A 25,031-nucleotide genomic window follows, 5' to 3' on the forward strand; every position below is an offset into this window, starting at 1 on the left:
TGGTCCAGCTCCGGGCTCCCAGCCGGCCGGACGCTGCGCCGGTGGCGGTTCCTCCGCTCGGGGCTGAGCATTCCAGCCTGGGGAGCACCTTGGGCTGGGAGCACCCACTGCCTGCCGGTGATGGCAGGGAGGGGGAAAGCCACCAGACTGGCTTGTGATTTCTTCTCCTTTCCAACCACTGAGCGGTGCCCGTGGGACTTGGGGATGGGAGAGGATGCCGAGGACTCGCGGTCGCCGTGAGGACTCCATGGCCATGCGGCGGCGGGCGGGCAGGGCCCCGGCAGTGCCCCGGGGCAGGGGGACACTGAGCTTTGCCAGCAGCATCCTCCTGCTGGGCCGTTCTGCCCTGCAGCTCCCGGCGCTCTGGTGGTACCTGTTCCTCTGCGCCGACGCCCAGGAGGTCGCCACGTTCACGGTGCAGTACCGGGTGTTCGAGGAGGTGCCACCGGGGACAGTCATTGGGACACTGGCTGAGCACTTCGAGGGGGGCGAGAGCGGCGACACAGCGGAGACCTTCCAGCTGATGGAGACCCCCGGGAGGTTCCCTCTGCGCGTGGGCAGCGGGGACGGGGCGCTCAGCACGGCTGGGCGGGTGGACAGGGAGCAGCTGTGCCGGCACAGTGATCCCTGCTGGGTCTCGTTCGACGTGCTGGCTGCCCAAAACCTGGCGCTGATCCACGTGGAGGTTCAAGTGCTGGATGTCAACGACAACGCGCCACGGTTCCCAACGCCCGAGCTGGAGCTGGAGATTTCGGAGAGCGCGTCCCTGCAGACACGGATCCCGCTGGATCGAGCCCTGGATGCTGATGCTGGCCCCAATGCCCGCTGCTCCTATGCCCTCTCCCCCAGTGAGCACTTTGCTCTGGAGGTCATCTCCAGCTCCGATGGGATGAGGCACGCGGAGCTCGTCGTGGTTAAAGAAGTGGACCGGGAGCTGCACTCCTCCTTCGACCTCGAGCTGACGGCCACTGACCACGGGGAGCCACCAAAATCAGGTACTGCTTTAATTAAAGTCATTGTCCTCGACTCCAATGACAACAGCCCCGTCTTTGCAGAGAGCTCCTTGACAGTGGAGGTTCGGGAGGATGCTCTGCCCGGGACCCTCCTTGTGACGGTCACAGCCACCGACCCCGACCAGGGTCCCAACGGGGAGATTGAGTACAGCCTGAGCAAACACGCGCCCCCCGAGGTGCTGAGCACCTTCAGCGTTGACGCCCGCACGGGCAGCATCATCCTGAAGCACCCTCTGGACTACGAGGAAACCCACACCTACGAGCTGGATGTGCAGGCCCGGGACCTGGGTGCCAACCCCATCCCAGCACACTGCAAGGTCCTGGTCAAAGTCCTGGACGTCAACGACAACGCTCCCGACGTCCACGTCACCTGGGCCGCGCGGGTGCCCGTGCTGTCCGAAGCCCTTCCCAAGGACAGCTTCGTGGCTCTGGTGACAGCCAGTGACCCTGACTCAGGAAGCAATGGGCAAGTGCTTTGCTCCCTCAGCCAAGGGGACGAGCACTTCAGGCTGAAGAGGACCAACAGCCACAGCTACGTGCTGATGACCAACGCCGCGCTGGACAGGGAGCTGCGCGCCGAGTACAACCTGACGCTGGTGGTGCGGGACCTGGGGGACCTGTCCCTGGCCGTGCTCAAACACCTCACCATCTGCATCAGCGATGTCAATGACAACGCCCCGGCCTTCGACAGGGCCACCTACGAGGCTGCTGTTGCTGAGAACAGCGAAGCACCTGCTTTCCTGCTCACCGTCCGTGCCACTGACCCCGACCTGGGCTTCAACGGGAAAATCACCTACAGCATCCCAGACTCCTCTGCTTCGGCTTTGGTCTCAGTCGACCCCACCACTGGGGATGTTTTTGCCCTCCAGGCTTTTGATTACGAGCAGGTGAGTAGCCTGGAGTTCTTGGTGACTGCGGAGGATGGAGGTCACCCCAAGCTGGCATCCAACATCTCCATCAGGCTGGCCGTGCTTGACCGCAATGACAACGCGCCCGTCATCACCATGCCAGTGCTGGTGGGAGGTGCAGCCACGCTCTCTGTCCTGGTCAGTGTGGAGACAGGGTGCTTCTGGGTGGTCCCTGGGAACAGGAGCACCCAAGGGGTTGCAGCAGAGACCAACACAACACTCGTGTCGTGTGCTGGCAGTCCCTTCCTCTTCACCATCGTGGCCAGGGACGTGGACTCTGGCAGCAATGGGGCTCTCCGGTATGATCTGGTGGGGGAGGATGATGCTGGGCTCTTCATCCTGGACCCTCTCTCTGGGCAGGTCTTCCTCAATGCCAGCAATGCCAGCAGCCTGGCCGGCAGTGAGCGGGAGCTGCTGGTCCGGGTGAGCGACGAGGGGGACACCCCCCTGCACACCCTGGCCCGGCTCCGCTTGGTTTTCCGGCATCACGGGGCATTCTCCAAAATCTCAGCCCAGGACCCCGGGTGGCTGAGCCTCTCCATGGTGGTGGTGATCTGTCTGGCTGCTCTCCTGGGCGGGTGCCTTCTCCTGCTGGCTCTGACCCTGTCTCTGCGGAAGAAGGAGAAGAAGGATGGCATGGCCTACAACTGCAGGGAGGCAGAGGATGCCCGCAGGCAGCAGCAGCTCAAGAAGCCGCCCAGGCAGATCCAGAAGACTGACATCCACCTCATCCCGCTGCTCCGGGGCCGCCCTCGGGAGGTTGAGCCCCCCCAGCCCTGCCAGGAGGATCCACCTGGCACAGCCCCCCCTGTGCCAGGGGGCTACCCACAGCCTCCCCTCCACCTCACCCCCACTCTCTACAGGACCCTGAGAAATCAGAGGACTCAAAAAGACTCAGAGGAGCAGCAGGAGACCTTCGAGCTGCCCATCCTGCAGCGCCGGCCCTGCCAGCCCCACAGACCCAAACATTTGGGGAAAGAGGCCGCGAGCCCCCCGGATGCACCAAAGCACAGCAAGAGCCTGGTGAAGCCACCCATGGGACAGCCCCAGCTGCCACTCGAGCAGCCCGTGGGTGCTGGAGGGCCTGGGCAGCCCCAGCCCCACCAGCAGATCCTCCGGAGCCTGGTGCGGCTGTCGCTGGTGGCCCTGGCAGAGCAGAGCCCCACCGGGGAGTTCGCCATGGAGTCACCCCCAGTGCAGGTGAGAGCTGCCCTGTGCATTCCCAGAGCTGTGCACCCCTACACTCCTTCCTTTCATGAGTCTCGCCCACCCTGGGGTGGTGGGAATGTGCACCCTGATGGTCGTTGGTTGATCTCCTTCCCCGGCCCTGGGCAGAGGTGCTGGGTGGGATGAACATCCACCCCACCACGGGCAGGGTCTCCCCACGCTCACCAGAACACCCTGGGAGCTGGGAGGGAGGGCGTCTGTCCCAGGGAGAAGGGGACAATCCCGTGCTCCCGTTCCCAGGGGAGTGTGTGGGCAGGGAAGGGCAGGCAGATGGCGCAGGGGGGCCAGGTGGGCTCCCGGCCGCTTGTTTTTCCCCCTGCCCGGGGCTGCCGAACCATCTGCAGGAGGAGGAAACGCTATAAAAAGGCCGGGGGGTCCGCGGGGACGTCCTGGCAGGAAGCAGCTTGAGTGGCGACCGCCGGGGCTCAACAGGCTCTTCCTGCCTTACAGCAAATCTCCCAGCTGCTCTCCCTGCTGCACCAGGGCCAGTTCCAGCCCAAAACGAACTACAGGGGAAACAAGTACACGGCCAAGAACGGCAGCAGGTAAGGCTGGATCCCGGCCCTTCCCTCTCCCACGCCCCCTTCCCTCCTGTCTCTGCTGCCTCTGCTTCGGCCTCACCAGCCCCAGCAGCCTCCGAGGGCAGCACTGGGGCAGCAAAGCCTCACCCTGAGACTGGGCAGGTAGGTCCTCCCTGCAGGGGATGGCCGTGCTCCTGGCGGTATTCCACTGCCCTTGGCCTCCTTCCTGGGGCACCTTTGGCAGTTCCATCCCATCCTTGCCAGGGGTTCCAGTGTAATGGACAATGTAAGGGAACCAGTGGGTTCCAGTGTAATGGACAAGGACACTCAGGAGCACAGAGGGTCCCAGCTCTGGAGGCAGCAGCACAAGGATGAGTTTTCCCATGGTTTTGGGCACTTTCTTAGAGATGCTGTTGCTGTTGACATGAATTTGGGGCACCTCTCCCTGTGCCAGGAGGCAAGAGAGGGAGACAATGCCAGCGGGTCTGGAAGAACTGAGATATGCCAGCTGTGTGCCAAAGATGTTCCCAGAGCCAAACTTCATGGTGTTCCCATTAAATTATGCTGTTGACATTTCTGGGTGAACACTCCTGAAGATGCCAGATGTCCTCCCATCCACACCTGCCCAAGCCATGGGCAGACACAACTTTCTCCACCTTCTGGATCTTCTGAGGATGGAGAGGGAGGGACAGTGGGTCTGGGGCTGCTGGGTCAGAGCTGTGATGCTCCTCACCTGATCCTGCAGGTGGGAAGCTCCTCTGAATTTATAGAGAGGAGCCAGCTCCCTGTTTGCTATGGATATGCCCTGGAAGTGTTCATGACCAGGCTGGACAGGGCTTGGAGCAACCTGGTCTAGTGGAAGGTGTCTCTGCCCATGGCAGAAGGTCACTGTGATAAGCTCTAAGGTCGCTTCCAACCCAAACCATTCTGTGATTCTATGATCTCCTTGAAGAAGGACAAAACCCCTCTCGGGCAAGAAATGTATAGCAGCCCCTTGTGTAACCCAAACAACCCCCAAATGGATTTCTTAGTGGGGACTGAAATCAGTGTGCCTTCGGTTCCGAGAGGGTGCCCACACCCCCTCCTTGGGTCATTTCGTGGGGGACTGACACGAACACCTCCAAGGGGCTGTGGTGGGAGCTGAAGTGACTCGGGTGCTGTGTCCCCTGGCAGGGCTGCAGGGCTGGACACTGACTGCCAGAGCACGAAGGACAGCGGGCACGGTGAGAGCGAGGCCGAGGACCGCGACTCCGACAGCGGCTTCGAGCTCTCGGTGCCGCAGCTGGTGGGAGAGGAGCTGGAGACCCTCCTGGAGCCACAGGCAGGTGAGGTGGCCTCGCCACTGGGAGCACGCTGGGGCTGGTGGGAGTTACGGCACTGGGGTCTCCTCAGATAACACACTAACCCCATTCAGGTCAAACTGGGGGGACATCTCATCTCCTGGAGTGTCTCTGACAGTGGCAGATGCCTGGGAGAGCATGGCTGGACCATCCCAGGCTTTCAGTACCAGGCAGTGCCCAGCAAAAAGGCACTTGCTGAGCTTCACGTTGGATTTGTTCCTGTGTTTATGGGAGATCTCCTTTCCCGTGGATGTCTCTGCTGTTGTTTAGCTGATGTGTGAGGCTGAGCTCTGTTGTTGTGTAGGGCTGAAGTCCAGTTTAACATTGCAGCTGGTGATCTGCTTTCCACCCTGACCCGAGCCCCTCCTTTTCATGGTCTCCTAGTCCATGCAGAGTGAGAAAGGTGGAGAGTTGTCCTTGTCGAGCCCCATCAGGCTCCCCTTTCCTCTAATCCAGTCTCATCTCCGGTCACCAACCTGCTGCTAATTTTAGTGTCTCTTTACTGAGATGTGGTGACCAGAATTGTGTCCAGTGTTTAGGAGCCACTGGGGGTACAAGAAGGTTTTCCAGTTTGTTCTTCATTCCTGTACTGCCCAAGCTCCCCACGAGCTCTGTCACCAGACTGTTGGGGTGACTCCCAAACCTCTCCTCTGCATGGTGGGAGAGTCATCAGTACATGACATGTTATTCCCTGGGACAATTGTCCAACAGTTGGTGACACAGAAATCCACCAGCCACGTGTTACTCACAGCTCTCAGCATTATTAGGTCCTTCACAACCCTCTGCTTTTGGGTGTTTCAGTAGAGTCGACACCAACACTGTCCCCTTCTCCATGTCATTTATCACTGTGATGAGCAGATACTCTGGGACTCTGCTAATGACCTCCCTTGGTGGGGAAGATTAATTATTCCCACCCTCACTTCCCAGCTTTTAACACACATTAGTCCCTGGCTGTTGATTCAGGGACAGCTCAGGTCCCTGAGAGCCTGGCTGGTGCTTTTCCACCAGCTCAGGTGTCCTGTCATCATAGAATTGAATCATGGAATGGTTTGGGTTGGGAGAGACCTTAAAGATCATCTCATGCCACCCCCTGCCATGGGCAGGGACACCTTCAACCAGCCCAGGTTGCTCCAAGCCCCGTCCAGCCTGGCCTTGGACACTTCCAGGATTCCAGGGGCAGCCACAGCTTCTCTGGGCAACCTGTGCCTCCCCACCCCCCACAGGGAAGGATTTCTTCCTAAAATCCCATCTACCCCTGCCCTCTGGCAGTTTGAAGCCATTCCCCCTCGTCCTGTCACTCCATGCCCTTGTCCAAAGTCACCCAGGACTGTTCATCCAGCCCTTCCAAAGACTCCAACAAATTTGCAAAACACAATTCCCCGCCTTGACAGTGTCACGTTGGTTCCCTTTGAAACAGCACCTCCTTGTCCCTGTGCTGAGCCAGGCACAGGAGGATTTCTATGAATTTGCCCACACCAGATTCACCTTCACACGCTTGAAAACTCCTGTCACAATTTCTCCTTCCCTTCCTCTGATCCCTGTTCATTTGAAGCAGTAGTTAACCAACAGCAGCTAATAAACCAGGCAATTTCATATCTGAGTTCCTCTGGCTCTCTGGGGTGAATACCATCTGGGCCTGACATTTTCTACATGTTCCTTTTATTGATTTGTTCTAAAAATCTCCTCTACTGGCATTTCAATTTGAAAGAGTTGGGCTGACTCATGTCCTGTAGCAGAAATTTCATTGTGGAAGGAGAGGAACTCGTTGAGGTTTGCTGCTGGGGTGGTTTTAATTCCAGAGTTGGGCATTTTTGGTGCTCTTCCTTAGGGAGAGAACCTGCTGCTTCTCCCCATTTGCCTCCCTGCTGTTTTGTTCTGGTAAGGAGTAAATGAAGGAAAGGCTGGGTGAAATGAGAGCTGAAAGGTTTTTGGATTTAAAGGTCCTGCAGCCAAGGGCAGGGAGTGAACAGGAGCATCGTGCATCTCATGGTGCATCTCATGGTGCACTGACAGGCACCAATCCCACTAAAGGGATCTCTGTCTGGATCCAGTCCTGCCCACAAGGAGCATCCTAGAAAATCCATGCTGTGGTGGGGCAGATCCATGAAATAACATCTCACATCACTCTTGGATCTGGTAGGAAAAAACCCTTTTGCCAAAGTACTGGAACCTCACAGAATCATTAAGGCTGGCAAAGCCCTCTCAGGCCATCGAATCCATCACCCCAGCACTGCCAGGTCCACCACTAACCCGTGTCCCCAGGTGCCACATCCATGTTTTTTGAATGCTTCCAGGGATGATGATTCCACCACTTCCCTGGGCAGTGCCCCACCACCCTCACAGGGAAGAATTTCTTCCCAATATCCCATCTAACCCTGCTGTCTGTCAGTGTGTTCTCCCTTGTTCTATCACTCCATGCCCTTGTCCAAAGTTATCCAGGACTCTTCATCCAGACCCTGACAGGTTTGCAGAGCATGATTCCCCATCATGACAATGGTTTTTTTGGAAGGAACTGTGTTCCATTTCTCAGTGAATGCCAGCAGGGAATGCTGAGGCTGTGCCCATGTGGCTTCCTGCTGGCCATTCCCAAGGAGGCTGCCCTGTTCCAGTGGTGAAAAACCCTCACCATGAGCCCAGAGCTTCCCGAGAAGGCGACAGGGCGCAGACGCCGGAGCTGCCAGGCTCCTTCCTCCTCTCCCAAACACAAACAGAGAAGTGGACTTGCATCCTGAGAGGGAGGAAGGAAGCTTTGCTTGTGCTCAGGAGTATCTTAACAGCTGGCTGAGGCTGTCTGGGCCTTTGTGCTGTTCCCAGCAGGAGGAACTGTGGGATTAATCAGTCCCAGGCAGCTCTGGGGTTGTTTATGCTGCGGGATGAACTCGGCCCCCTCTGTTAATGCCGACCCCCACCCGCCAAGCACAGCCTCTCCCAGCAGCAGATGAGAGATAGAACTTTACTGATGATAAAAACAACCCCTGCTCTCAAAGCACCATTAAAACAAGGCAGTAAAGAGTTATTAGTCAAATTAAACAAACCTAATCAAAATGTTTCATGGCCACAGGACCATCAGCCCACAGAGTCGTGGCTCTCCCAGCAGGGAGCAGACTGGTTGTGTCCTGCTCCAGAGCTGAGGCATCCAAATATTTAGGGAATGCAGTGGCTTCTTGCAGACTGGGAGGAGAAAACTGGGTGTTTTAAGAGCAAAACCATGGGGCTGCAGCACTCTTGGGTGATGTGTTAAGGAACAGTCACTGTGACTGAAAGAATACTGAGATTGCAGAAAGAAATCCTGGAAGTGAAGCAACGCAAAAGAATTTTGAAACAAAAACCTAAGTGATGTACTTGCCCTTCTCTCCTTACCAGGTTTGAGTCCCAGCTCTCACCCCCATTCCACGCAAGGAAAGCAGTTTTTCAGAGAAAAAGGACTGGCTGGCTGAGGAAGGAGCCTTGTCTCAGTCACTGGGTGGGGACCCTGTGTCCCAGGCTGGGAGAGGATACTGATTATCCTCTGGAAGCAGCAGGATAACTGCATCAGAATGGAGGCCCTCCTTCCAGAGGTCACTGTACAAGTCAGAGCCACACAATTATTAGTGACACCAGCTCTGGCCACCCTGGGACTGCTGTGTTTTGTTACCAGACACCTGTGACTTGTTTTACTGCTCTCAAAGTGTTTCACAAACCAGGTGGTCGCTTCCGACCCCCCAGGGGTTCTGGGATATGCTTTGGGAAGGAACAACGTGGGGCTGGAAGGCAGCTCTGTGCTCCTCAGCACGGACTCTTGTTTACCAACTACCTCAAAAAACAAGAACCCCCGTTTCCTTTCCTGCCGTCTGACGGGGAAGCTATTCCAGGCTCTCCCTGCTATGGGGTCCTTCCTTTCTTTTCCAGGAGATGTTTATTCATGGACAGTTGTAATCACTTCTTCTTTTGCCAGCGCTATTTTAAGCCTAAAGATTTCCTTTGCCGGTGCTTGTCTCCTCAAAATAGTGGCAGGTTGCAGCAGGGCCCTGGGGAGCACTTGCTTCCTTAGGAGCAGTAACCCCCACTCTTGGAGTGTCCATCATGTCGTCCTGGATCACTCCTGCTTTCATCCCCAGAGTTTTCCCTACCCTGGTGTCATTCCAGCTCCTCTCTCCTCTGGATGGATAATCAGATTTGTGTGTAATTCTCCTAATCAGGTCTCGCCAGACCCGGTAACAATACCATGGATATGCCTTCATACCTTGACCAACACACTGGATGATTCCATTTCTGGGACAAAATCACATTACTGGTGCACTAAGGAGCCTGCCCCAACCCCCAGCCCAGGCTCCCACTGCTCCTCAGCTGTTTCCAATCGAGGAACAACCACTTTATAGCTCAATTGTTTGTTACTAGTGCTCAACCACCCAGCTGTGCATTTTATAATCCAGAATTTCATTCTGCTATTATTGTTTTCACAATAACCCATTTCTTCTCAGTCTCAATCTGCCTGCTTAGCAGCAAATTCCCCCCCTGGAGTGACCCTGAAGGGAAGTCCGCTATCTTTGGGTCCAATACTTCCCCCTTGCAAGCTTTCCATTGTCAGCTCCCCTTTGGCCAGTCCTAAACCCTCCCTCTCTCAGGCTTTGCTAACAATTTAGTGAAGTGCCACTCCAGGCTGCAACAAATGAGGAAGCAAAGTGATTCTAATGGTTATTACAATAACACAAAACAAAAAACCCCAGTAGTTTTAAACCAGTTCTATTTTGCTTGGTTTTACTAAGCTGCTGGGTTGTATGATTTGGTAGTTTCTCCCTAGACCTGTTTACAGTCATTTCTCTCACTGATTTCAGGAGATCTTATTAATCAATAATTTTATTTACTTGATTTTTTCCCTCTCTTCTCTCCTGTGGTCTCCTCTGCTCCCTGTCTCCCTCAGAGCTGGCCCTCAAGAGGCTCACAGCTGCAGACCCAGCGTGGATGGCCCGGCTCTCCTTCCCCCTCACCAGCAGCTACAAGGACAACGTCTTCTCCCCCAACAACCCCCACTCCTCTCAGGAGGAGGAGGCTGCAAGGCAGGAGAAACCAAGGACCTTTGAGACCTTTGGCAAAGGTGCTGGGGCTGACTCCAGCGCTGCTGGGACGAGGCTGACCAGCACCTTCCTCTCGGAGATGAGCACCCTCTTTGAAATGATTCTGTCCCAGAAGGTCCAAGTCCACAGCGAGACAGGCGCGGGGCTCCTGCGGCAGCTGTCGGCACGTGGGAAGGGCCTGGGGCTGGAGGACAGTGCTGCTGTTCTGTAGGTTCTGCTGGTGCCTGTCAGAAGGAGATGGGAGTCAGACAGAGCTTTGGGTGCTCACGTGGGCTCCAGCAGGTCACTGTATCACCCATGTCTAGACAATCACAAGAGGCATGGTCCTTCCTTTGCCTTGCCCCAGCAACTTTCTCCATCACCGATTTCACCTTGTTTAGTTGCCCTCTACCTCCCTGTCCTTGCCTTCCTCCCCTTCCAGCTCCCCAGCACACTCAGGTCACCCCTTCCTCCCAGGACAGGCTATGAGGGGATGGGGGCTGTTGGAACAACAGCACAGCAAGAAACGTCCACATGATCAGACTGTGCACCACGGACGTCCACATACTGTCATGGACTCGGACATGTGCTGCAGAGTTGGGCTCCAGGATTTCAGTTATTTAAATAAAACTCTTTTTTTCTAACATTACCCTCTCTGGAACAAGGTGCAGTGTAGCTGACAAATGTGCAGGAAGCCTGGAATGGCAGCTGAGAAAGGAGAGGATGTGCCTGTTGTCTCCCACTGATCCTTCCAGCTTTTGTGGTTCTACCACTGTGAATTTGCATTTTGTTAAACACCCCAAAATCAGCACTGGCATCTCTCCTATGGCTGCACCAGGTGCTCACAAATTCCTTCCCCATAACAAATGGACATGGCACTCGGTGCTCTGATCTGGTTGACAAGGTGGTGACAAAGGTTGGACTCAATCTTGGAGGTCTTTTCCAACCTTAATGATTCTGTTCTATTCGATTCTCTTTGGAGGCCATTGGATTTTGGAGCATACTCCTTATCCAGAAGCAGACAACAGATGGCTGGAGTCTGCCAAAGGTAACCTGGGAAAAGGGAAGCGTGAAAACACTGTTTTGAAATATTCAGTCTCCAGCTTCACCCTTATTATGGGTTTTCACTTTGATCTGTCTGTGTGTGAGCTGTAAGACAGTTTTGGGATAATTGCATGGGTGGGAAAACTAAGATACTGGTAACAAAGGAGGAAGCACACAGGTGTTTGTGCTTCCCCAGGGTGGATCTGCACTCACAGAGAATGGGAAGGCAGCTGCAGTGCATCCACAGGCTCCCCAGCAGTGTGTGGATGGCAGGGAAGGGATTTTGGATCCTGCACACACGGGGGACTCTTCTCTGTACCAGAGTTTGGGCCTTCCAGCTATGGTATAAAACACCAGAAAAGATTTGGGGCATGCTGGAGAAGGGGCTGTGTAGGTGGGAGGGGGGTCAAAGATGGGAATGAGGGTGAGCATCACCTCCCTGCCAGCACTGCGGTGTCACTGGTGACACAGGGCACTGCTCTCACCACTTTGCCTGCTTCCCTTCACATCTTCACAGCAAAAACACTACACTGACTTCACCACAGACACCCCAGCTCACAACGTGTTCAGGGCCAAAGCAGATTTGCTCATTTGCTGTCACATCAGGGGTCTTTGGGTGATATTTTTGGCTTGCATTTTGCTGTTAAGTTGAAAAAGAACAGGTACCACAATCCTGGACCATCTCAACAGTGTCCAACCCGTGTTCTTTTCCCTTCACCTGGAGGTGACAGTTCCCAGCTTTAGGTGTATACACAGCACCAGACAATCATACAGATCATTTAAAGCAGGGTAAATGAGAAAGTTATCCCTTTCTCTTGCTCTTGGAACCAAATGACAAGAGAAACAGAGTAAGATTTCCCCAGGTGGATTGTTCAACACCCAAAATATCCACTGTTGTGTTTGGAGCCTCCAAAATGCTTGCACAGATGAGCCCATCTCTGGCATCTATACACGGATGGGTTCGTCCTGGGTTTGCTAACAGAAATCTCTTGCTGGTTTGTTTTACAAACAAAACAGGTTCCTGCACCAAAACAATGACAGGGAGCCAAATTCCAACTGAGCTGCAGCTGTGCAAACCACAAGGGAAGCATTCTGGGACTGAGGAGATGCAGCCCTGTGGGAGCATCTCAGGAGCACACGCAGAGGACAAACCTCACACCTTCCTCTGTAGAGTTGCTTCGATGTGCCTGTTAAAGGACAATCTTTACATCAAAATACCTTATAATAAGCAGATTAAAAAGGAGACAAATTCCTCCCTCTTGGTTCAATTTCCTGATCCTGCTTTCAACCCCCCAGCCCCTGCCCCGAGCTGCCCAGTGCGTAAGCACGCTGTGGGTTATCACAGCATAGGAAATCCACCCCAGGAACTTCCTGCTAATTGTATCCTGCTTGATAAAGGAAATGGTCGAAGAAAGCTTGGTCTGAGCAGAAAGAGAGACCAGACTAGAAGAACAATCAGATGTGTTGAGGGCTGGCTGTGCCCCTCCCTTGCTGAATGGAGACCACAGCAAGTTCAGGATGGGGCCATTGCCTTTGTTTTCCAGAGCCTCATCCATACAAAGCACCAAGCACCACGGCCACAGGAAGCTGGGCAGTTTGCACAGATGCCCTTGAACCAGTTTACACTGGTGTGGACAAATGCCTTTTTCCGGATCCAGCTGCCCCAGTGGAAGGAATTATCCCAGCAGCTGCCTGCTGCTGCCTGCCAGTGGTGCCTTCCCGCTGGGAGCATCCCTTATCCACTGACTGGAAACAGGCTGGCGTGCTCAGCAAACATGTCCAATGTACATTTTGAAGCAAACCTTGCTCACTGTGACTCAGAGGGTGGTACCCATGGGAGCAGCTCACTGCCAGGGCTGAAGGAATGACAACTGGGGACTGAAGGCCACGGTGCAGGATGGCTGAGGGCAGCTGTCACTCTCACTGGTACAGGTCATATCCCAAAAAACCTGTGTCCTAATAATGAGAATTCACTCTCTTGCTTGCACAGGTTTGGAAGCAGATTAAAATGGCAACGTAGAGCTGAGCTCAGACTGTGCTGGTAGCAGAGCCACTGTGGGAACTTGCCTTCAGGAGACAGCAAATTGCCTCAGAGAGTGTGGGCCAGACCCATCACAGGGTTAGTTGCCAACATCACCATATGGTGGCTTGTAAACCTCACTGGGGGACTGCGCAGGACATGCAGGGCTACTGGAATTATAACCCCAAATCACATCACAGTGAATGGTTGCTGGCAGAGAATGGTTTGGGCTGGAGGAGATCTTAAAGCTCATCTCATTCACCCCCCTGCCATGGGCAGGGACACCTTCCACTATCCCAGATTGCTCCAAGCCCTGTCCAACCTGGCCTTGGACACCTCCAGGAATGGGGCAGCCACAGCTTCTCTGGGCACCCTGTGCCATGAGTCTATACATTGCTCTATCCAGAAATGTAGGTGCAGAAAGCAACATCCTTGTATTGGAAGGTAAGAGGACCAGATGATATGGTGGTGTAGGAATATCACAAAGTTTATTCTCAAACCCCTGAGACTTAAAAATGGCTCCTGTTCATGAACAGGAAGCTTTCCCTTTCCAATCCCTGCAGTCTGCTTCCTGCCCCACACAGACTAAGGATTTCCAGCCCCACACAGACTAAGGATTTCCAGCCCCACACAGACTAAGGGTTTCCAGCCCCACATAGACTAAGGGTTTCCAGCCCCACACAGACTAAGGGTTGCCTTCTCCTGTGCTGGTGTCACTTACTGCCTGCTCTAGGAACAGCAGCTGTGGGGCTCCCAGAACTGCCTTTCCAGAGGCACTGTCCTGTGTCCGAAGGCACGGCTCCATCCTGCACTGCTCAGCAGCATCACATGGAGTCTGTCTGTGCTCCAAGAGTGGGGCAGGGTGAGGGCACATCCTGGCTGGGTGCTGTGGACATCTGCAGACACAGGCTCCAGAGCCCAGAAACTGGGGCTCGAGGAAGAGGCTCGTATTCCTGAAGGGAACGGATGCTTTGCCCGCACATCTGAAAGGACAGAAAAACGAGATATTAATCACAGAATGGGCTGGGTTGGAAGGGTTCTTGGAGATCATCTCATTCCAACCCCACTGCCATGGGCAGGGACATCTTCCACTACACCAGGTTGCTCAGGGCCCCATCCAACCTGCGAAAGGTTGGACTCAATGATCTCAGAGGTCTTTTCCACCCTAAATGATTCTGTGACACATCAGACTATGGGAATGGCTTCTCCACTTCAGCTGGGCCAGAAAGAGGTGGTCAGAAGTGTAAGTAACTGAAAAGTAGTCCCTTCCCTTCAGTCAAAAGAACTCCTTAGTGCCATGGCCCTATGTGACCCTTCCTCTGGCAATACAGGCCCCACTATTATGGGGTCAGTCCCCCTGGAGACCCACACCCTCCACCACCCTGTGATACCTTCCAGCTCCTCTTCCCACAGCTTCAGTCTCTCCTGGGCGTGCCTGTTCCCAGCAGCAGCTGCCTCCCTGTAGTGTCTCAGTGCCTCTGCCAGGTTCTGCTGCACCCCAAGGCCCTGCTCGTAGCAAACACCCACGTGGTACCTGCTTTGGGCATCCTGGCACAGGAAAGAGCACAGGGAGAAGTGACAACAGCACAGGAAAGGAGAGCACAGAGTCTTTAACACCTTCTTTAAAGTTTACTGCTCTATCTTTGGTCACCCTCTTAAGTTTACCCCTCTATCCCTCAGTAATTTAGTATTTTAGTCCCTCCTCTGAGCACACAGCAAAGCAGAATTTCCCCCCAGCTATCTCTGCCTCTGCTCCTTCCCATCCCTTTCCAATTAATTTCACCGATTTCCCTTCAACACTCAGGTCTGTGTCAGGGGAACAAAGGAACAGCTGGGTCTGCAGAGCATCCTGATTGTCTCAGGGGTCAGAGCTGAGAGGATCTGGGCAGCCCTGGCTGCACCCACATCCTGATCCCACCCAGACTCCGAGCACACCCCGGGACTGCCCTGCAACAGTTCACACTGAAATCTTGTAAAAACTAACAAATGCCACAGAGGTGCTTGCTGCCAAGGGTTGGAAGATTCCCCCTGGCAGCCCTTAACACACCAGTGCTGCACTGTCCTGCTCAGCCCCACCTGATGCTACTGCAGAAGAAATCTCGAGCAGCAGAAATGAAATCAAGCAAGTAAACACAGAGAGAAAGCAGCTGAACCACTCAGACACGGGTAAGTGCTGAGAATGAACCAGAAACTAAAGGGTGTCACTGCAGATGGGTCAGTGAAGCCAAATCCAAACCTGTGCCATGTTTATGTGTTGACTGTGCACTTTATCTTTGAGATCCAATGGGAAGAAAAGGGTCTCAGGTGGCAGGAAATCAAGACATTAAAAAGATGATGACACTAAAAAGACTGCATGGGCTAGTGGTCACACAGACCTTTCCAGCTGCACAACCTGAAGAGTATGGCTGCCAGAAACATGATCTAAACAAGGCTTTGCAAAAAAAAAAAAAAAAAGGAGAGGATAAGAAAAGAAGGGAAAAAAATCAAGTAGCAGGTTTTTTAATAAAGCCACGAGAAAAGAACATATTGCAAGTGTTGCTGTCTGGGACGTAGCTGGTAGAGGCAAGTGAAGAACTCAGTGAGTGGGTGCTTTGCAAAATGTTGCAAGTCTCAGTTTATGACAGCAATAAACTCCTTTAGAGATGAGATAAACTTGTTGAAGGATTGGCACTTCAGCTGTGACAAGAGACAGGGTTCAATCAGAAGTGCTGCACCAACCATCTCTCCCAGGATGAGCACCTCAGACACAAGGCTGCCAGGAGAGGAGATCCCCAAATTAGCACGGCAGAAGTGACTGAGATATCCCTGGAAATGTGGAGGTCAGGCTCAGTTCTCCACAGCACTCTTTAACACGGGTTTGATATTCCATGGCCGTATGTATGAAATGAGGGAGGATAAAAAGTGGGAACCAAAGCAGAAAAGAGCTCTCTGCAGAGCAGTGTTTGGAAGGACACTTGTCAGAGTTCCCTGCTCGGCTCCAGCACCCAGGAACAACCAGGGAAACACTGAATCCAGGACTTCCTGTGCCTTTCTCTGGAGTTGTACTAAACGGGGCTGTCCTTGTTTCACCCGTACCCAGCATCCTTTTAACCAACTAAACACCAATTCATACTCCAGGGTAGTGGGAAAGGAACACACCCATGGACCCTTCTTGCAGGGGAACGTGTGGGGTTCCACCCCAGGGAGCCCAGGCCCTGAAAGCTGAGGCTCTGGTACATCCACAGCCAGCATCCATTGGGAACCAGAGAGGGGGAAGGGTGGATGGGGTCACTGCCATGGCTGTGACCAAAACATGCCAAACACTGATCTCCTGGGGGGTACCTGACAGATTTCGTGTTGCTAAGGGTTTACCAGTAAACGACAATCATCTGTTTAATAATTCAGTGTGATATTGTGCAGCACACACATCTGGCTGGAAGAAAGGAGCCAGTGATGCAGCTTCTGAGAGATCTTTAGCAGATTTAGAACTAAATACTGTGTACCATGATGTCTGAGCTGCTGTGGCTGGTCAGGCCTAGTCCCACCAGTGATCTGACAGTGTCTGCACTCTGAAAAGAGGGTGAAAACCCAAGTGGCAAAGTTTGCAAGTGATGTAATGTTGTTCAGAGTGGTCCAACTTACTATACAGAATTAACTAGAGAAGATCTCACAAGACTAAGAGTGGGCAACAGAGTCACAAAAGAAACAGTATTGCCAAATGCAAAGTAGTGCTTATAGAAAGAAATCTGTGATATCACACTGTGATAGTTCCCTGAGACCATCTAATCACTGCTCAGTGTCAGGCAAAAGGGCAAAGAGTATTAGGAATTATTAGAAGGGAATACAGAACAAAGCAGAGGATCTCATTATGTGAGATCCATGGCATACCTCCATCCTGAGTCCAATTTTAGTCCAAGCATCTTAAAATGGTCAAAGGAGAATTAGAAAAATAGAGAGAAGGCTGACAAGGAAAGTAAAATAGCATAACTGCACGGGGAGACAAACTAAACCAGAGCTGTGCAGCCTGCAAAAGAAATGACTCAGAGAGGACACACTAAAGGGCACCACAACCAGAACTATTAGCCAGCAGAACAGGGAATGGCTATTCATTATTTTCCATTGCACAAAAGCTGTGGGAACTGAAGTTAAAATGAGCAAGTTCTTCAGAAAAAAAACTTGCTCTCACAATGCAGCTGAAAACAAGGGGACAGTATGGCAGTGCTGTAAGGAAACAGAACTGTGGGATGCAGAAACCTGGCTGCAAGACGTGGGATAGCACACTTGTGCTTCTCTGAGTGCTGCTGAGGGTTCAGGAGCAGTATTGTGCCCACACTGTGCCATTGCCCTTCAGACAAAACAAGCCTGGGTCACTTGGAGAAAGTGGAAGCAAGATAATTGTTGGAGATTTAGACAACATGACCTGTGAGGAGAAACTGCAATAATGGGGGAAGGGTGAAAGGAGAGTCAAGTATTTAAGTATGTTAAAGGTCCCTGAAGAAAAAAATGAATCCAGAAATAGTCCTTTCATCCTCTCTACAGAAGGCAAGAAACAATGGGCCAGTTTTGAAGAACAGATTTGAGATGGACACAACGAAGTTCTAAAAATGATGAAGTAATGAAAGATTTTGACTGAAGAGGGTGCAGATGCTCCATAATGGGAAACATGTCCCATTCTGCTGGATGGATACAAGCACTGGTGCTTTAAGAACTCCAACAGGGCTGTCTGTACCTTCATGCTTTGTAGGGTCTGTGCCTGGGGCCTGTTTCCTCTCCCAGATGCACCAAGACTCCCCTCTGTCCTTTCACACTGTGCAGTAAAATCCTGACACTCACTCCCATTTCCAAGAAGCCCTGGAATCTGCCACCTGTAACCTGAAACAATCCCAAACTGAGGACAATCAGAGTTTACAGAGGGATTACTTACACCACTGTTTGCTGCCAGCAGCAGGTACTTCAGACCCCTCTTTTCCTGGGGCTGCAGCCCCCTCATGTAGAACACTCCAAGATAAGCCTGTGCCTGCAACAAAACCACACAGGGTACAGATCAGCCAGCTTTTTTCCCCTTAATTACTCCAGTTCTGTTGCTGATTTTGCAAGTTGCTCAAATGCTGTGGCAAGACAAGTGTCCCAAGGACCCTGCTTGCTGCAGAGGCTGTTGGGAGAAGGGGGGCTGTCCTAGGAAAAATCAGCCTGACATGGTAAACACACAAAGAAATCCCATTTATCTATCAAGTCCACCACACATGCAGTTCTCATCACCATCCCAACACTGTCAAAGCCAGAATATCCTTTCAAACTGCACTGTGGGAGGCAGAGCCAGGGAATGGCTCCGACTCGTGAACTGTCCATGAGATCCAGCAGATGCACTTCCTGGAACAGGGTGGCACAGGAGGCACAGGCACTGCCAGCATGACTGGCACTCCCAGCAGAAGATGGCACATGGGCCTAAATGTATCTCCTGGAGAGAGGGAAAGGAGGGCAGGGTACACAGATCCACAGGGATGAGTCATTGCCAAAGTCACAGCTACAAAATGAGGATCTGTTCTCGCTTCAAGCATTTCGTGGAAGTTCCTCCAGCAAAGCAACGCTTGGAATTGAGAGGAGATGGAACATTGAGCAATGTTTTCAACTGTAGGTCAGTTCTCTTAAGCCAGGGCTCTGAGCTAAGAGCCACATTAAAAACAGACACTCAGTGTGCTGATACAGCTGGTTCCCAGCTCCCATGTGCAGGCAGGGCTGTCTCCCAGACACTGTCAGGAATATAAATATATAATCAGAGAATCATAGAATGGTTTGGGTTAGATGGGATCAAAGATCACCTATTCCAGCCCCCCTGCTGTGAGCAGGGATAAGCATGTTGGAAGAATTTTGCTTCTAGTCCCACAAACGATACTTTCTAGGATGTCCTGTGGCTCAAGCCCTTCAGTCAGGGTTCTCTGCTGGCTCTCTCCTGTGACCCCCCAGGCTGCAGACACTGACCTCTGTGATCCCAGCCGTTGCTGCTCCCTCCAGGAACGTCAGGGCCCTCTGGAGCCTGTCCCACTGCTGGCCAGGGCTGTGCTGCAGGAGGTACCTCCCGTAGCGGTACTGGGCCATGGGGTGGCAGCTGCTGGCAGCATGGCAGTAATAAAGAGCTGCCTGAAAAGAGAGAAACCCACCCGTGTGAGCCAGGTAATACATGCCCTGGAACATGATGTGACCCCTCTCTGGACAGGTCAAGCTTAACCCCTGTTTAGATCCATCATAAGCTGCACATGGTTCCCCCCACAGCTCTCCCACCCCTCCCTGCTGAGGAACAGCAGCTTGGTTAAACCAGACAGGGGGCTGTGACTGCCCCAGAGCCCTGGAACCACCCTGCCTGCTCTACTCAAACCTCCCCAACTTGAAGGGGGTGGCACTGGGCCAACAATTACTCAAAAGAAGCTGCTTCTGCAGCTCTTCCCAGCTCCAGCAGCTGCTGGCTGCAGCCAGCCTGCACTAGGTGGCAGGCTGTAGTTACCATTCCCAAACTGGAGATTTAGGAAGCCCTGGGATGTGCAGTGGTGTCTTAAATACAGTAACATGACAAGTTTCTCCTTGGTGCCCTCCTGGGTGCTGGTGGCACAGCCTGTGCACCTGGAGAAGCCCTCAGAAGCTGTGGGAAAGGGGATCTCAGAGCACATCCCTGAGGGGATTGATGGCACTGAAGCCAGCTCTGCAAACCCACAATTTATATTATTTCCAGCAGTTTCTACTAAGTCTTCAGAGCCCGGGCACTGGAACAGGCTCCCCAGAGCAGTGGTCATGGCCCCAGGGCTGAGAGAGCTCAAGGAGTGTTTGGACAACGCTCTCAGGGCCAGGGTGGGATTGTTGGGGTGTCTGTGCAGGGCCAGGGGTTGGACTTGATCCTTGTGGGGTTCCTTCCAGCTCAGGATATTCCATGACTGTCACACCCATTCAAAGGAAAAAGCTCCTGAGCACCCAAGAGAGACCACTCCTGATCTGTGCTGCACACACACAACCCCACAAGCCGTGGATACCTTTTCCAGGTCTTTCTCTGTGCCTCTGCCATGCTCATAGCACAGGCCCACGTTGAACTGGGCTTTGCTGTAGCCTCGATCAGCAGCCAGTTTGAAGCAGGTGAAGCCTGTCCTGCAGTGCCCTGCCCTCATGCTCTCGATCCCTGAGGAGAACACAACGTCACAAAAGGGCAAACACAACAGCCACAACTCAGCCCCGAAGGCAGCAACCTCCCCCTCAGCCACTGAGCCTTCCCTGGCTCATGCCAAGGGCTCTGGGCCACTTCCAGCTGGCTCAAGAACCCTCACTCCACAGTTTCCACAAGAAAAACAGCAACACTGCATTTCAGGGATTTTTCCAGCCTCGTTCCAAAGAGGGATCACGGGCTAACACAGTGTATGGCTCACACTGCTCTTCAGGGCTGCAACTAGTGCTGTATATAGGGACAGGGACGTAGATCACTGCATCTCCCCTCAGCCTTTCTTAGAGTTGCAATTCTGCAATTGCTTTTCCAGCTTGCCAGAAAGACCATGAGCTCATACAATAAAAAAAGGATACAAGGATGTGACATCTTGTGTTGCAGAAAAGACAGAGATGGCTTAATTTCCCACTACAGATATCAGGACAAGAGTGCAGGCTTCAACCAAGCCTGGATTGAAATATGCTGATATAAATCTGGTGGCAGGATGGGACATAGGGCAGTAAATCTCTCGGAGCACAGTTAAAATTGCTGAAAGGAGGCTTCAGCTTGGGTATATGCCATCTCTGCCTTCACACAAGACCTGCAATGCTTTGGAGGTCCTCCAAAATGAGAAACCTGTGGTTTAAGGGCAAAACAAACCCAAGTCCACATTACCGAGGATATTCAAGGCAATGGAAATATCAATCCGGAAAATCTGCTGCAACTGGAAAGCGGCTTCCTCTAAATGCCCTCGCTGAGCTGGGTCACCCTGAGGAGTCAAAGAAGAGAGCTGTTAAGGCAGCAAAATCATATCAACTCTACAGGAGATTCTTGCTCGGAAACAGAGCAGTGAGAGCAGTTTGTGCTGTATTACAGTTACCAGGGGGGTGATGTCATCTGGTGTCATGTGTCCACAAAAGACATCTCCCTGTCCTACACAGCCATCTACCTAGGGAAGCTGTATGGACACTGCTCACCTCCCCTCTGGCCAGGAAGCTTGGTGCAGCCTCATGGACATCATCAGATCTTTCAGAATTCAGCAAATACCTGATACTACTCATTGCAGTCTGCAGCTTCCTCATGAGGGGCAGCTCTGATCTCTGCTCGGTGTGAGCAGGGATAGGATGGAGGGAACGGCTGGAGCTGTGCCAGGGGAGGATTAGGTTGGGTCTCAGGAGAAGGTTCTTCCCCCAGAGGCTGGTTGGGCACTGACCAGGCTCCCCAGGGCAGTGGGCACAGCCCCAAGGCTGCCAGAGCTCCAGGAGGGTTTGGACAATGCTCTGAGGGACAGGGTGGGATTGTTGGGGTGTCTGTGCAGGGCCAGGTTTTGGACTCCATGATCCTTGCGGATCCCTTCCAACTCAGGACATTTATTCTGTGATTCTGTGATAACTTCCCCCTCCAAAATTAACCTTACCCCTTGTTCCCTCTCCCACATCATGCCCACAGCACAGGCCCTGCCAACACACACTCACACATCTGTCTGTGCTTTCCCCAGTTCCAGCCGAGCCCAGCCCTCCTGAACACTGCACAGGGATGAAACCCTGCCCGGCACAGACAATGAACAGCGTGTTTCCCTCCAGCACGGCCCCGGAAGGTGGGAGGAGGCTCAGCCGGGCCCGCAGCTCGCACGCCCCGAGTGCCATCGAGTGGCAGCAGCGCTCACTGCACAGGGAACTGCCCCTCGGCACCACAGCCCCACCGCTGAGCCAGCACTCGGGGCTCCCCTCCCTGCTCCACCACCTGCTCCAGGCCCTTCCTGCAGCCCTGCACCACTGGCACCTCCCAGCAGGGGCACATCCACACTCACCCCCTCAGCAGATCAAGGAAAAGCCTTTTTGGTGCCTTTTTCAGGAACCTACTCTGCTAAATGCTAAATTTACCTCTGCTCTGCTCCCAGCGTCCTTGAGCAATTGTTCAGCTGACTGATTAAAACAGGGAATTATCTGCATCTAAGACTGTGAATTGCAAGGAATTAGCAGGTTTAATCACAAGAACAATAACATAATCTATGGCCTTGTGATCTCAAGATGATGCACTCTCTTCAAGCCCCTCTACAACAGACAAGAGCCGGCCCTGATTTGCAGTGTTTGGAATGACACCACCTTCTCCAGTCCTGGGTTGTCTGGTAAAAACCAAAACAGGAACAGCACAGGAACACCTAGTGAAAGATTGCATCAAAATGCAAATACACAAGCACAGACTAGTGCTGCTGAATTAGGTTTTTTTGGGGGTGGTTTTTTTTTGTTTATTTGTTTGTTTGTTTGGTGGTTTTCTCCATTTTCCTTCAGTGGTTCACCACCAGCAGCCCTTCTACACAGACACTTGAAAGGATGGGGATGCCAGAGTGCAGTTCCTGGAACTTTGTTCTGGCTGAAGCAGAGGGCAGCATATCACATCTCCCTTTCTTTTTCCAGAAAACAGTCATGTTTGTGAGTGTATTGCTCAGGCTGTGCTTGGGGTGGCCCTGGGATTTTTTCCTGCAGGGAGGGTGCAGACAGAGGGTGTGAACAACGAAACAATACCTTTGCACTGTGGAGAAGTGGCTCCACACTGGAGCTTGCAGGGATTTGGAACTCCCCTACATAAAAAAAACAAACACAGGATAAAAAAAGCAAGGTTAAGCAGTGCTGCATCTTTGCCTCTTCTCATCCTCTCTATTCCATAGGTCTTTCCTGAAGAACTGATCTCCCATCAGTCAGGGACATTAAAAAACAGAGAACACCAACCGATCTGACCTTTGGAGCAAAGCAACCAAGTGCCACAGGAATCCAGCCCTGTGGCTGCAGCTGGTTACAGAGCTCCTCCAGAAAGGCCCTGGTTTTGGTTTGAAGACACCAAAAGGTTGAGGATCGCCCCTTTCTTCTAAAAGTGTGTTCCACTAACTTGCAATTGCTGCTTCAAACCTCTGTGCTTCCTTTCAAATTAAAATACAACTGGTTTCTGCTCCCAGGCACTGGCTCTTCTAGGTTTTTTTCTCCTCTTTACTAAAAAGCCAATTCCTCCTTTTGAAAGCCCTGACACGACTAATCAACCCCTCTTGATTCCTGTCTGTGATTCTAAACAGTCTGTGCAGTTCATGTCTTTTAACTGCAGTACTTTTCTGCCAGAGTTGATTAATTTTATGACTTTCTACCACTATTCCTGAATTTTGAGCATTGTTACTGAAGTACAGACCCTCTTACTAGTGTCACAGGGGGACATGCAAATTCCTAGCTGCCTGGTTTGCACAGATCAGAACTGTGCTCCAATTCCCACTGGAACCCCATTGTGATGCCCAGGGCATCTCAGCTGAGGTTCCTGCCTCCCTACCTCCTTTCCCAGGTAATTTCTTCCCAGGGGATGCAGGGGATGATCAGACACGTTATCTGGCTGCATCAGATGCAGGCTCTGGTTATCACCCCCCTATCCCCCCAGCTCAGGGCTCTATCAGTTCAGATACACTGGTACAACCACGTGTCCAGCCACTGTCTGCCCAGTTTCAATCAGAATTATCTAACAGAGGCATCTCCAGCACAAGCTAAGCCACCTTGCTGGGCACAGAATTGTGCTGGCAGTGATTACACAGGCATTTACTCCAGCTCCTCTAAGAGGACAGTGACCTCCACACAGAGCTCAGGCAAGGCCAAGTATTTTTAACCTGAATCCCCAACCCCCCTGGATCCCGCTGGACATTTAACACCAGGTGCTGGACCCTGGATCACTCTGAGCCAGAGCTGTTCACACGAGCTGTGCCCTCCCCACATCCTCCTGTCCCCTCTCAAGCTGTGCAGCTGCAGAGCAGGGAGCCAACACAAGCAAAAAAAAATGTCCTTTTAGGGCCTGATTCCTTAATTCCTGGCACTATTTGGCTACTCAAGCACTTGTGCCAGCACAGCAGCAGGAATGAGGGGTGCAACAGGCAGGATTGCTCCTTGCAGTGCCTGGACCATGTCACAATGTGCAGGAAGCCGTGGCCTCTGTGCCAGCTGCAGCCTCATTATTCTCAGACAAACAATTCCCCTCTGGCTGTATTAAAATGTATTTTATCTGAACAAGCCCCACTCACCCAACAGGCAACATTGCTCTGGCAAACACGATTTCTATGCATCATTCCACCAAAAGGAGCATAATCTGTGAATTTATTAGTTGTGCTTTCCATTTATTTTCAGATCAGGCACCAAATTATCTGATCTTCCTCACTGCAAGGCTCTATCTCTTGTGCAGGTATCTCCCTTGTGATGTAATTTGGGTTTTTGCCACATATACAACTGCAAATCCCATGAAAAAAAAGTCTGTTTAAGAATTCTCCCAGTACTTGTTTAAACAACATTAGTACCTCCATGCTTTTAGGAAACCTTACATTTTGCACAGATATCTACTCCTAAATCAGAGGAAAGCATGCTGTAATTTGGACAAACCATTAAACCATGAAAAATAAACAGCCACTAATTCTGAATTCTGTCAGCTTGCAGAACCACCTTGTTCCTCTCTCCCACTGGAAACCCCTCCTCACTCAAACCCCAGTGATCTCCCCAGAGCAGGGTAACCCCTCCCAGAGAGCATTTGGAAGAAAACACAGGAACCAACTGATCCTGACACCCAGCCCCATCTCCTGAAGCATCCCAGACTGGTTTGGGTTGGAAGGGACTTGAAAGATCATCTCATTCCACCCCTGCCATGGGCAGGGACACCTTCCAATCCCAGGTTGCTCCAAACCCCGTCCAATGTGTCCTGGGACACTTCCAGGGCTGGGGCAGCCACAGCTTCTCTGGGCAACCTGTGCC

The 25,031-nt window shown here is 52.6% G+C and overlaps 2 protein-coding genes across 2 annotated transcripts in view; one reads left to right on the plus strand and one right to left on the minus strand.

Annotated features, from left to right (window-relative positions):
* Positions 1 to 10,691, plus strand: PCDH12 (protocadherin 12). The gene is made up of 4 exons (XM_064671440.1): positions 1 to 3,121; positions 3,599 to 3,693; positions 4,843 to 4,994; positions 9,910 to 10,691. The coding sequence occupies exons 1-4, from the start codon at positions 215 to 217 to the stop codon at positions 10,272 to 10,274; spliced, it is 3,519 nt and encodes a 1,172-aa protein (XP_064527510.1). The 5' UTR covers positions 1 to 214; the 3' UTR covers positions 10,275 to 10,691.
* DELE1 (DAP3 binding cell death enhancer 1) overlaps positions 7,944 to 25,031 on the minus strand; it is a 22,740-nt gene continuing 5,652 nt past the window's right edge. The window contains exons 5-12 of the mRNA XM_064671439.1: positions 22,791 to 22,846; positions 20,941 to 21,034; positions 20,105 to 20,247; positions 19,065 to 19,223; positions 18,010 to 18,102; positions 14,498 to 14,654; positions 13,828 to 14,089; positions 7,944 to 10,287 (exon numbers count right to left, since the gene is read on the minus strand). Coding sequence (XP_064527509.1) covers positions 13,836 to 14,089; positions 14,498 to 14,654; positions 18,010 to 18,102; positions 19,065 to 19,223; positions 20,105 to 20,247; positions 20,941 to 21,034; positions 22,791 to 22,846 — 956 coding nt within the window. The 3' untranslated portion in view covers positions 7,944 to 10,287; positions 13,828 to 13,835. The remainder of the gene's footprint in view (positions 10,288 to 13,827; positions 14,090 to 14,497; positions 14,655 to 18,009; positions 18,103 to 19,064; positions 19,224 to 20,104; positions 20,248 to 20,940; positions 21,035 to 22,790; positions 22,847 to 25,031) is intronic.

Source organism: Pseudopipra pipra, chromosome 15 (assembly GCF_036250125.1).
Source record: "Pseudopipra pipra isolate bDixPip1 chromosome 15, bDixPip1.hap1, whole genome shotgun sequence".
Lineage (NCBI taxonomy): Eukaryota > Metazoa > Chordata > Aves > Passeriformes > Pipridae > Pseudopipra > Pseudopipra pipra.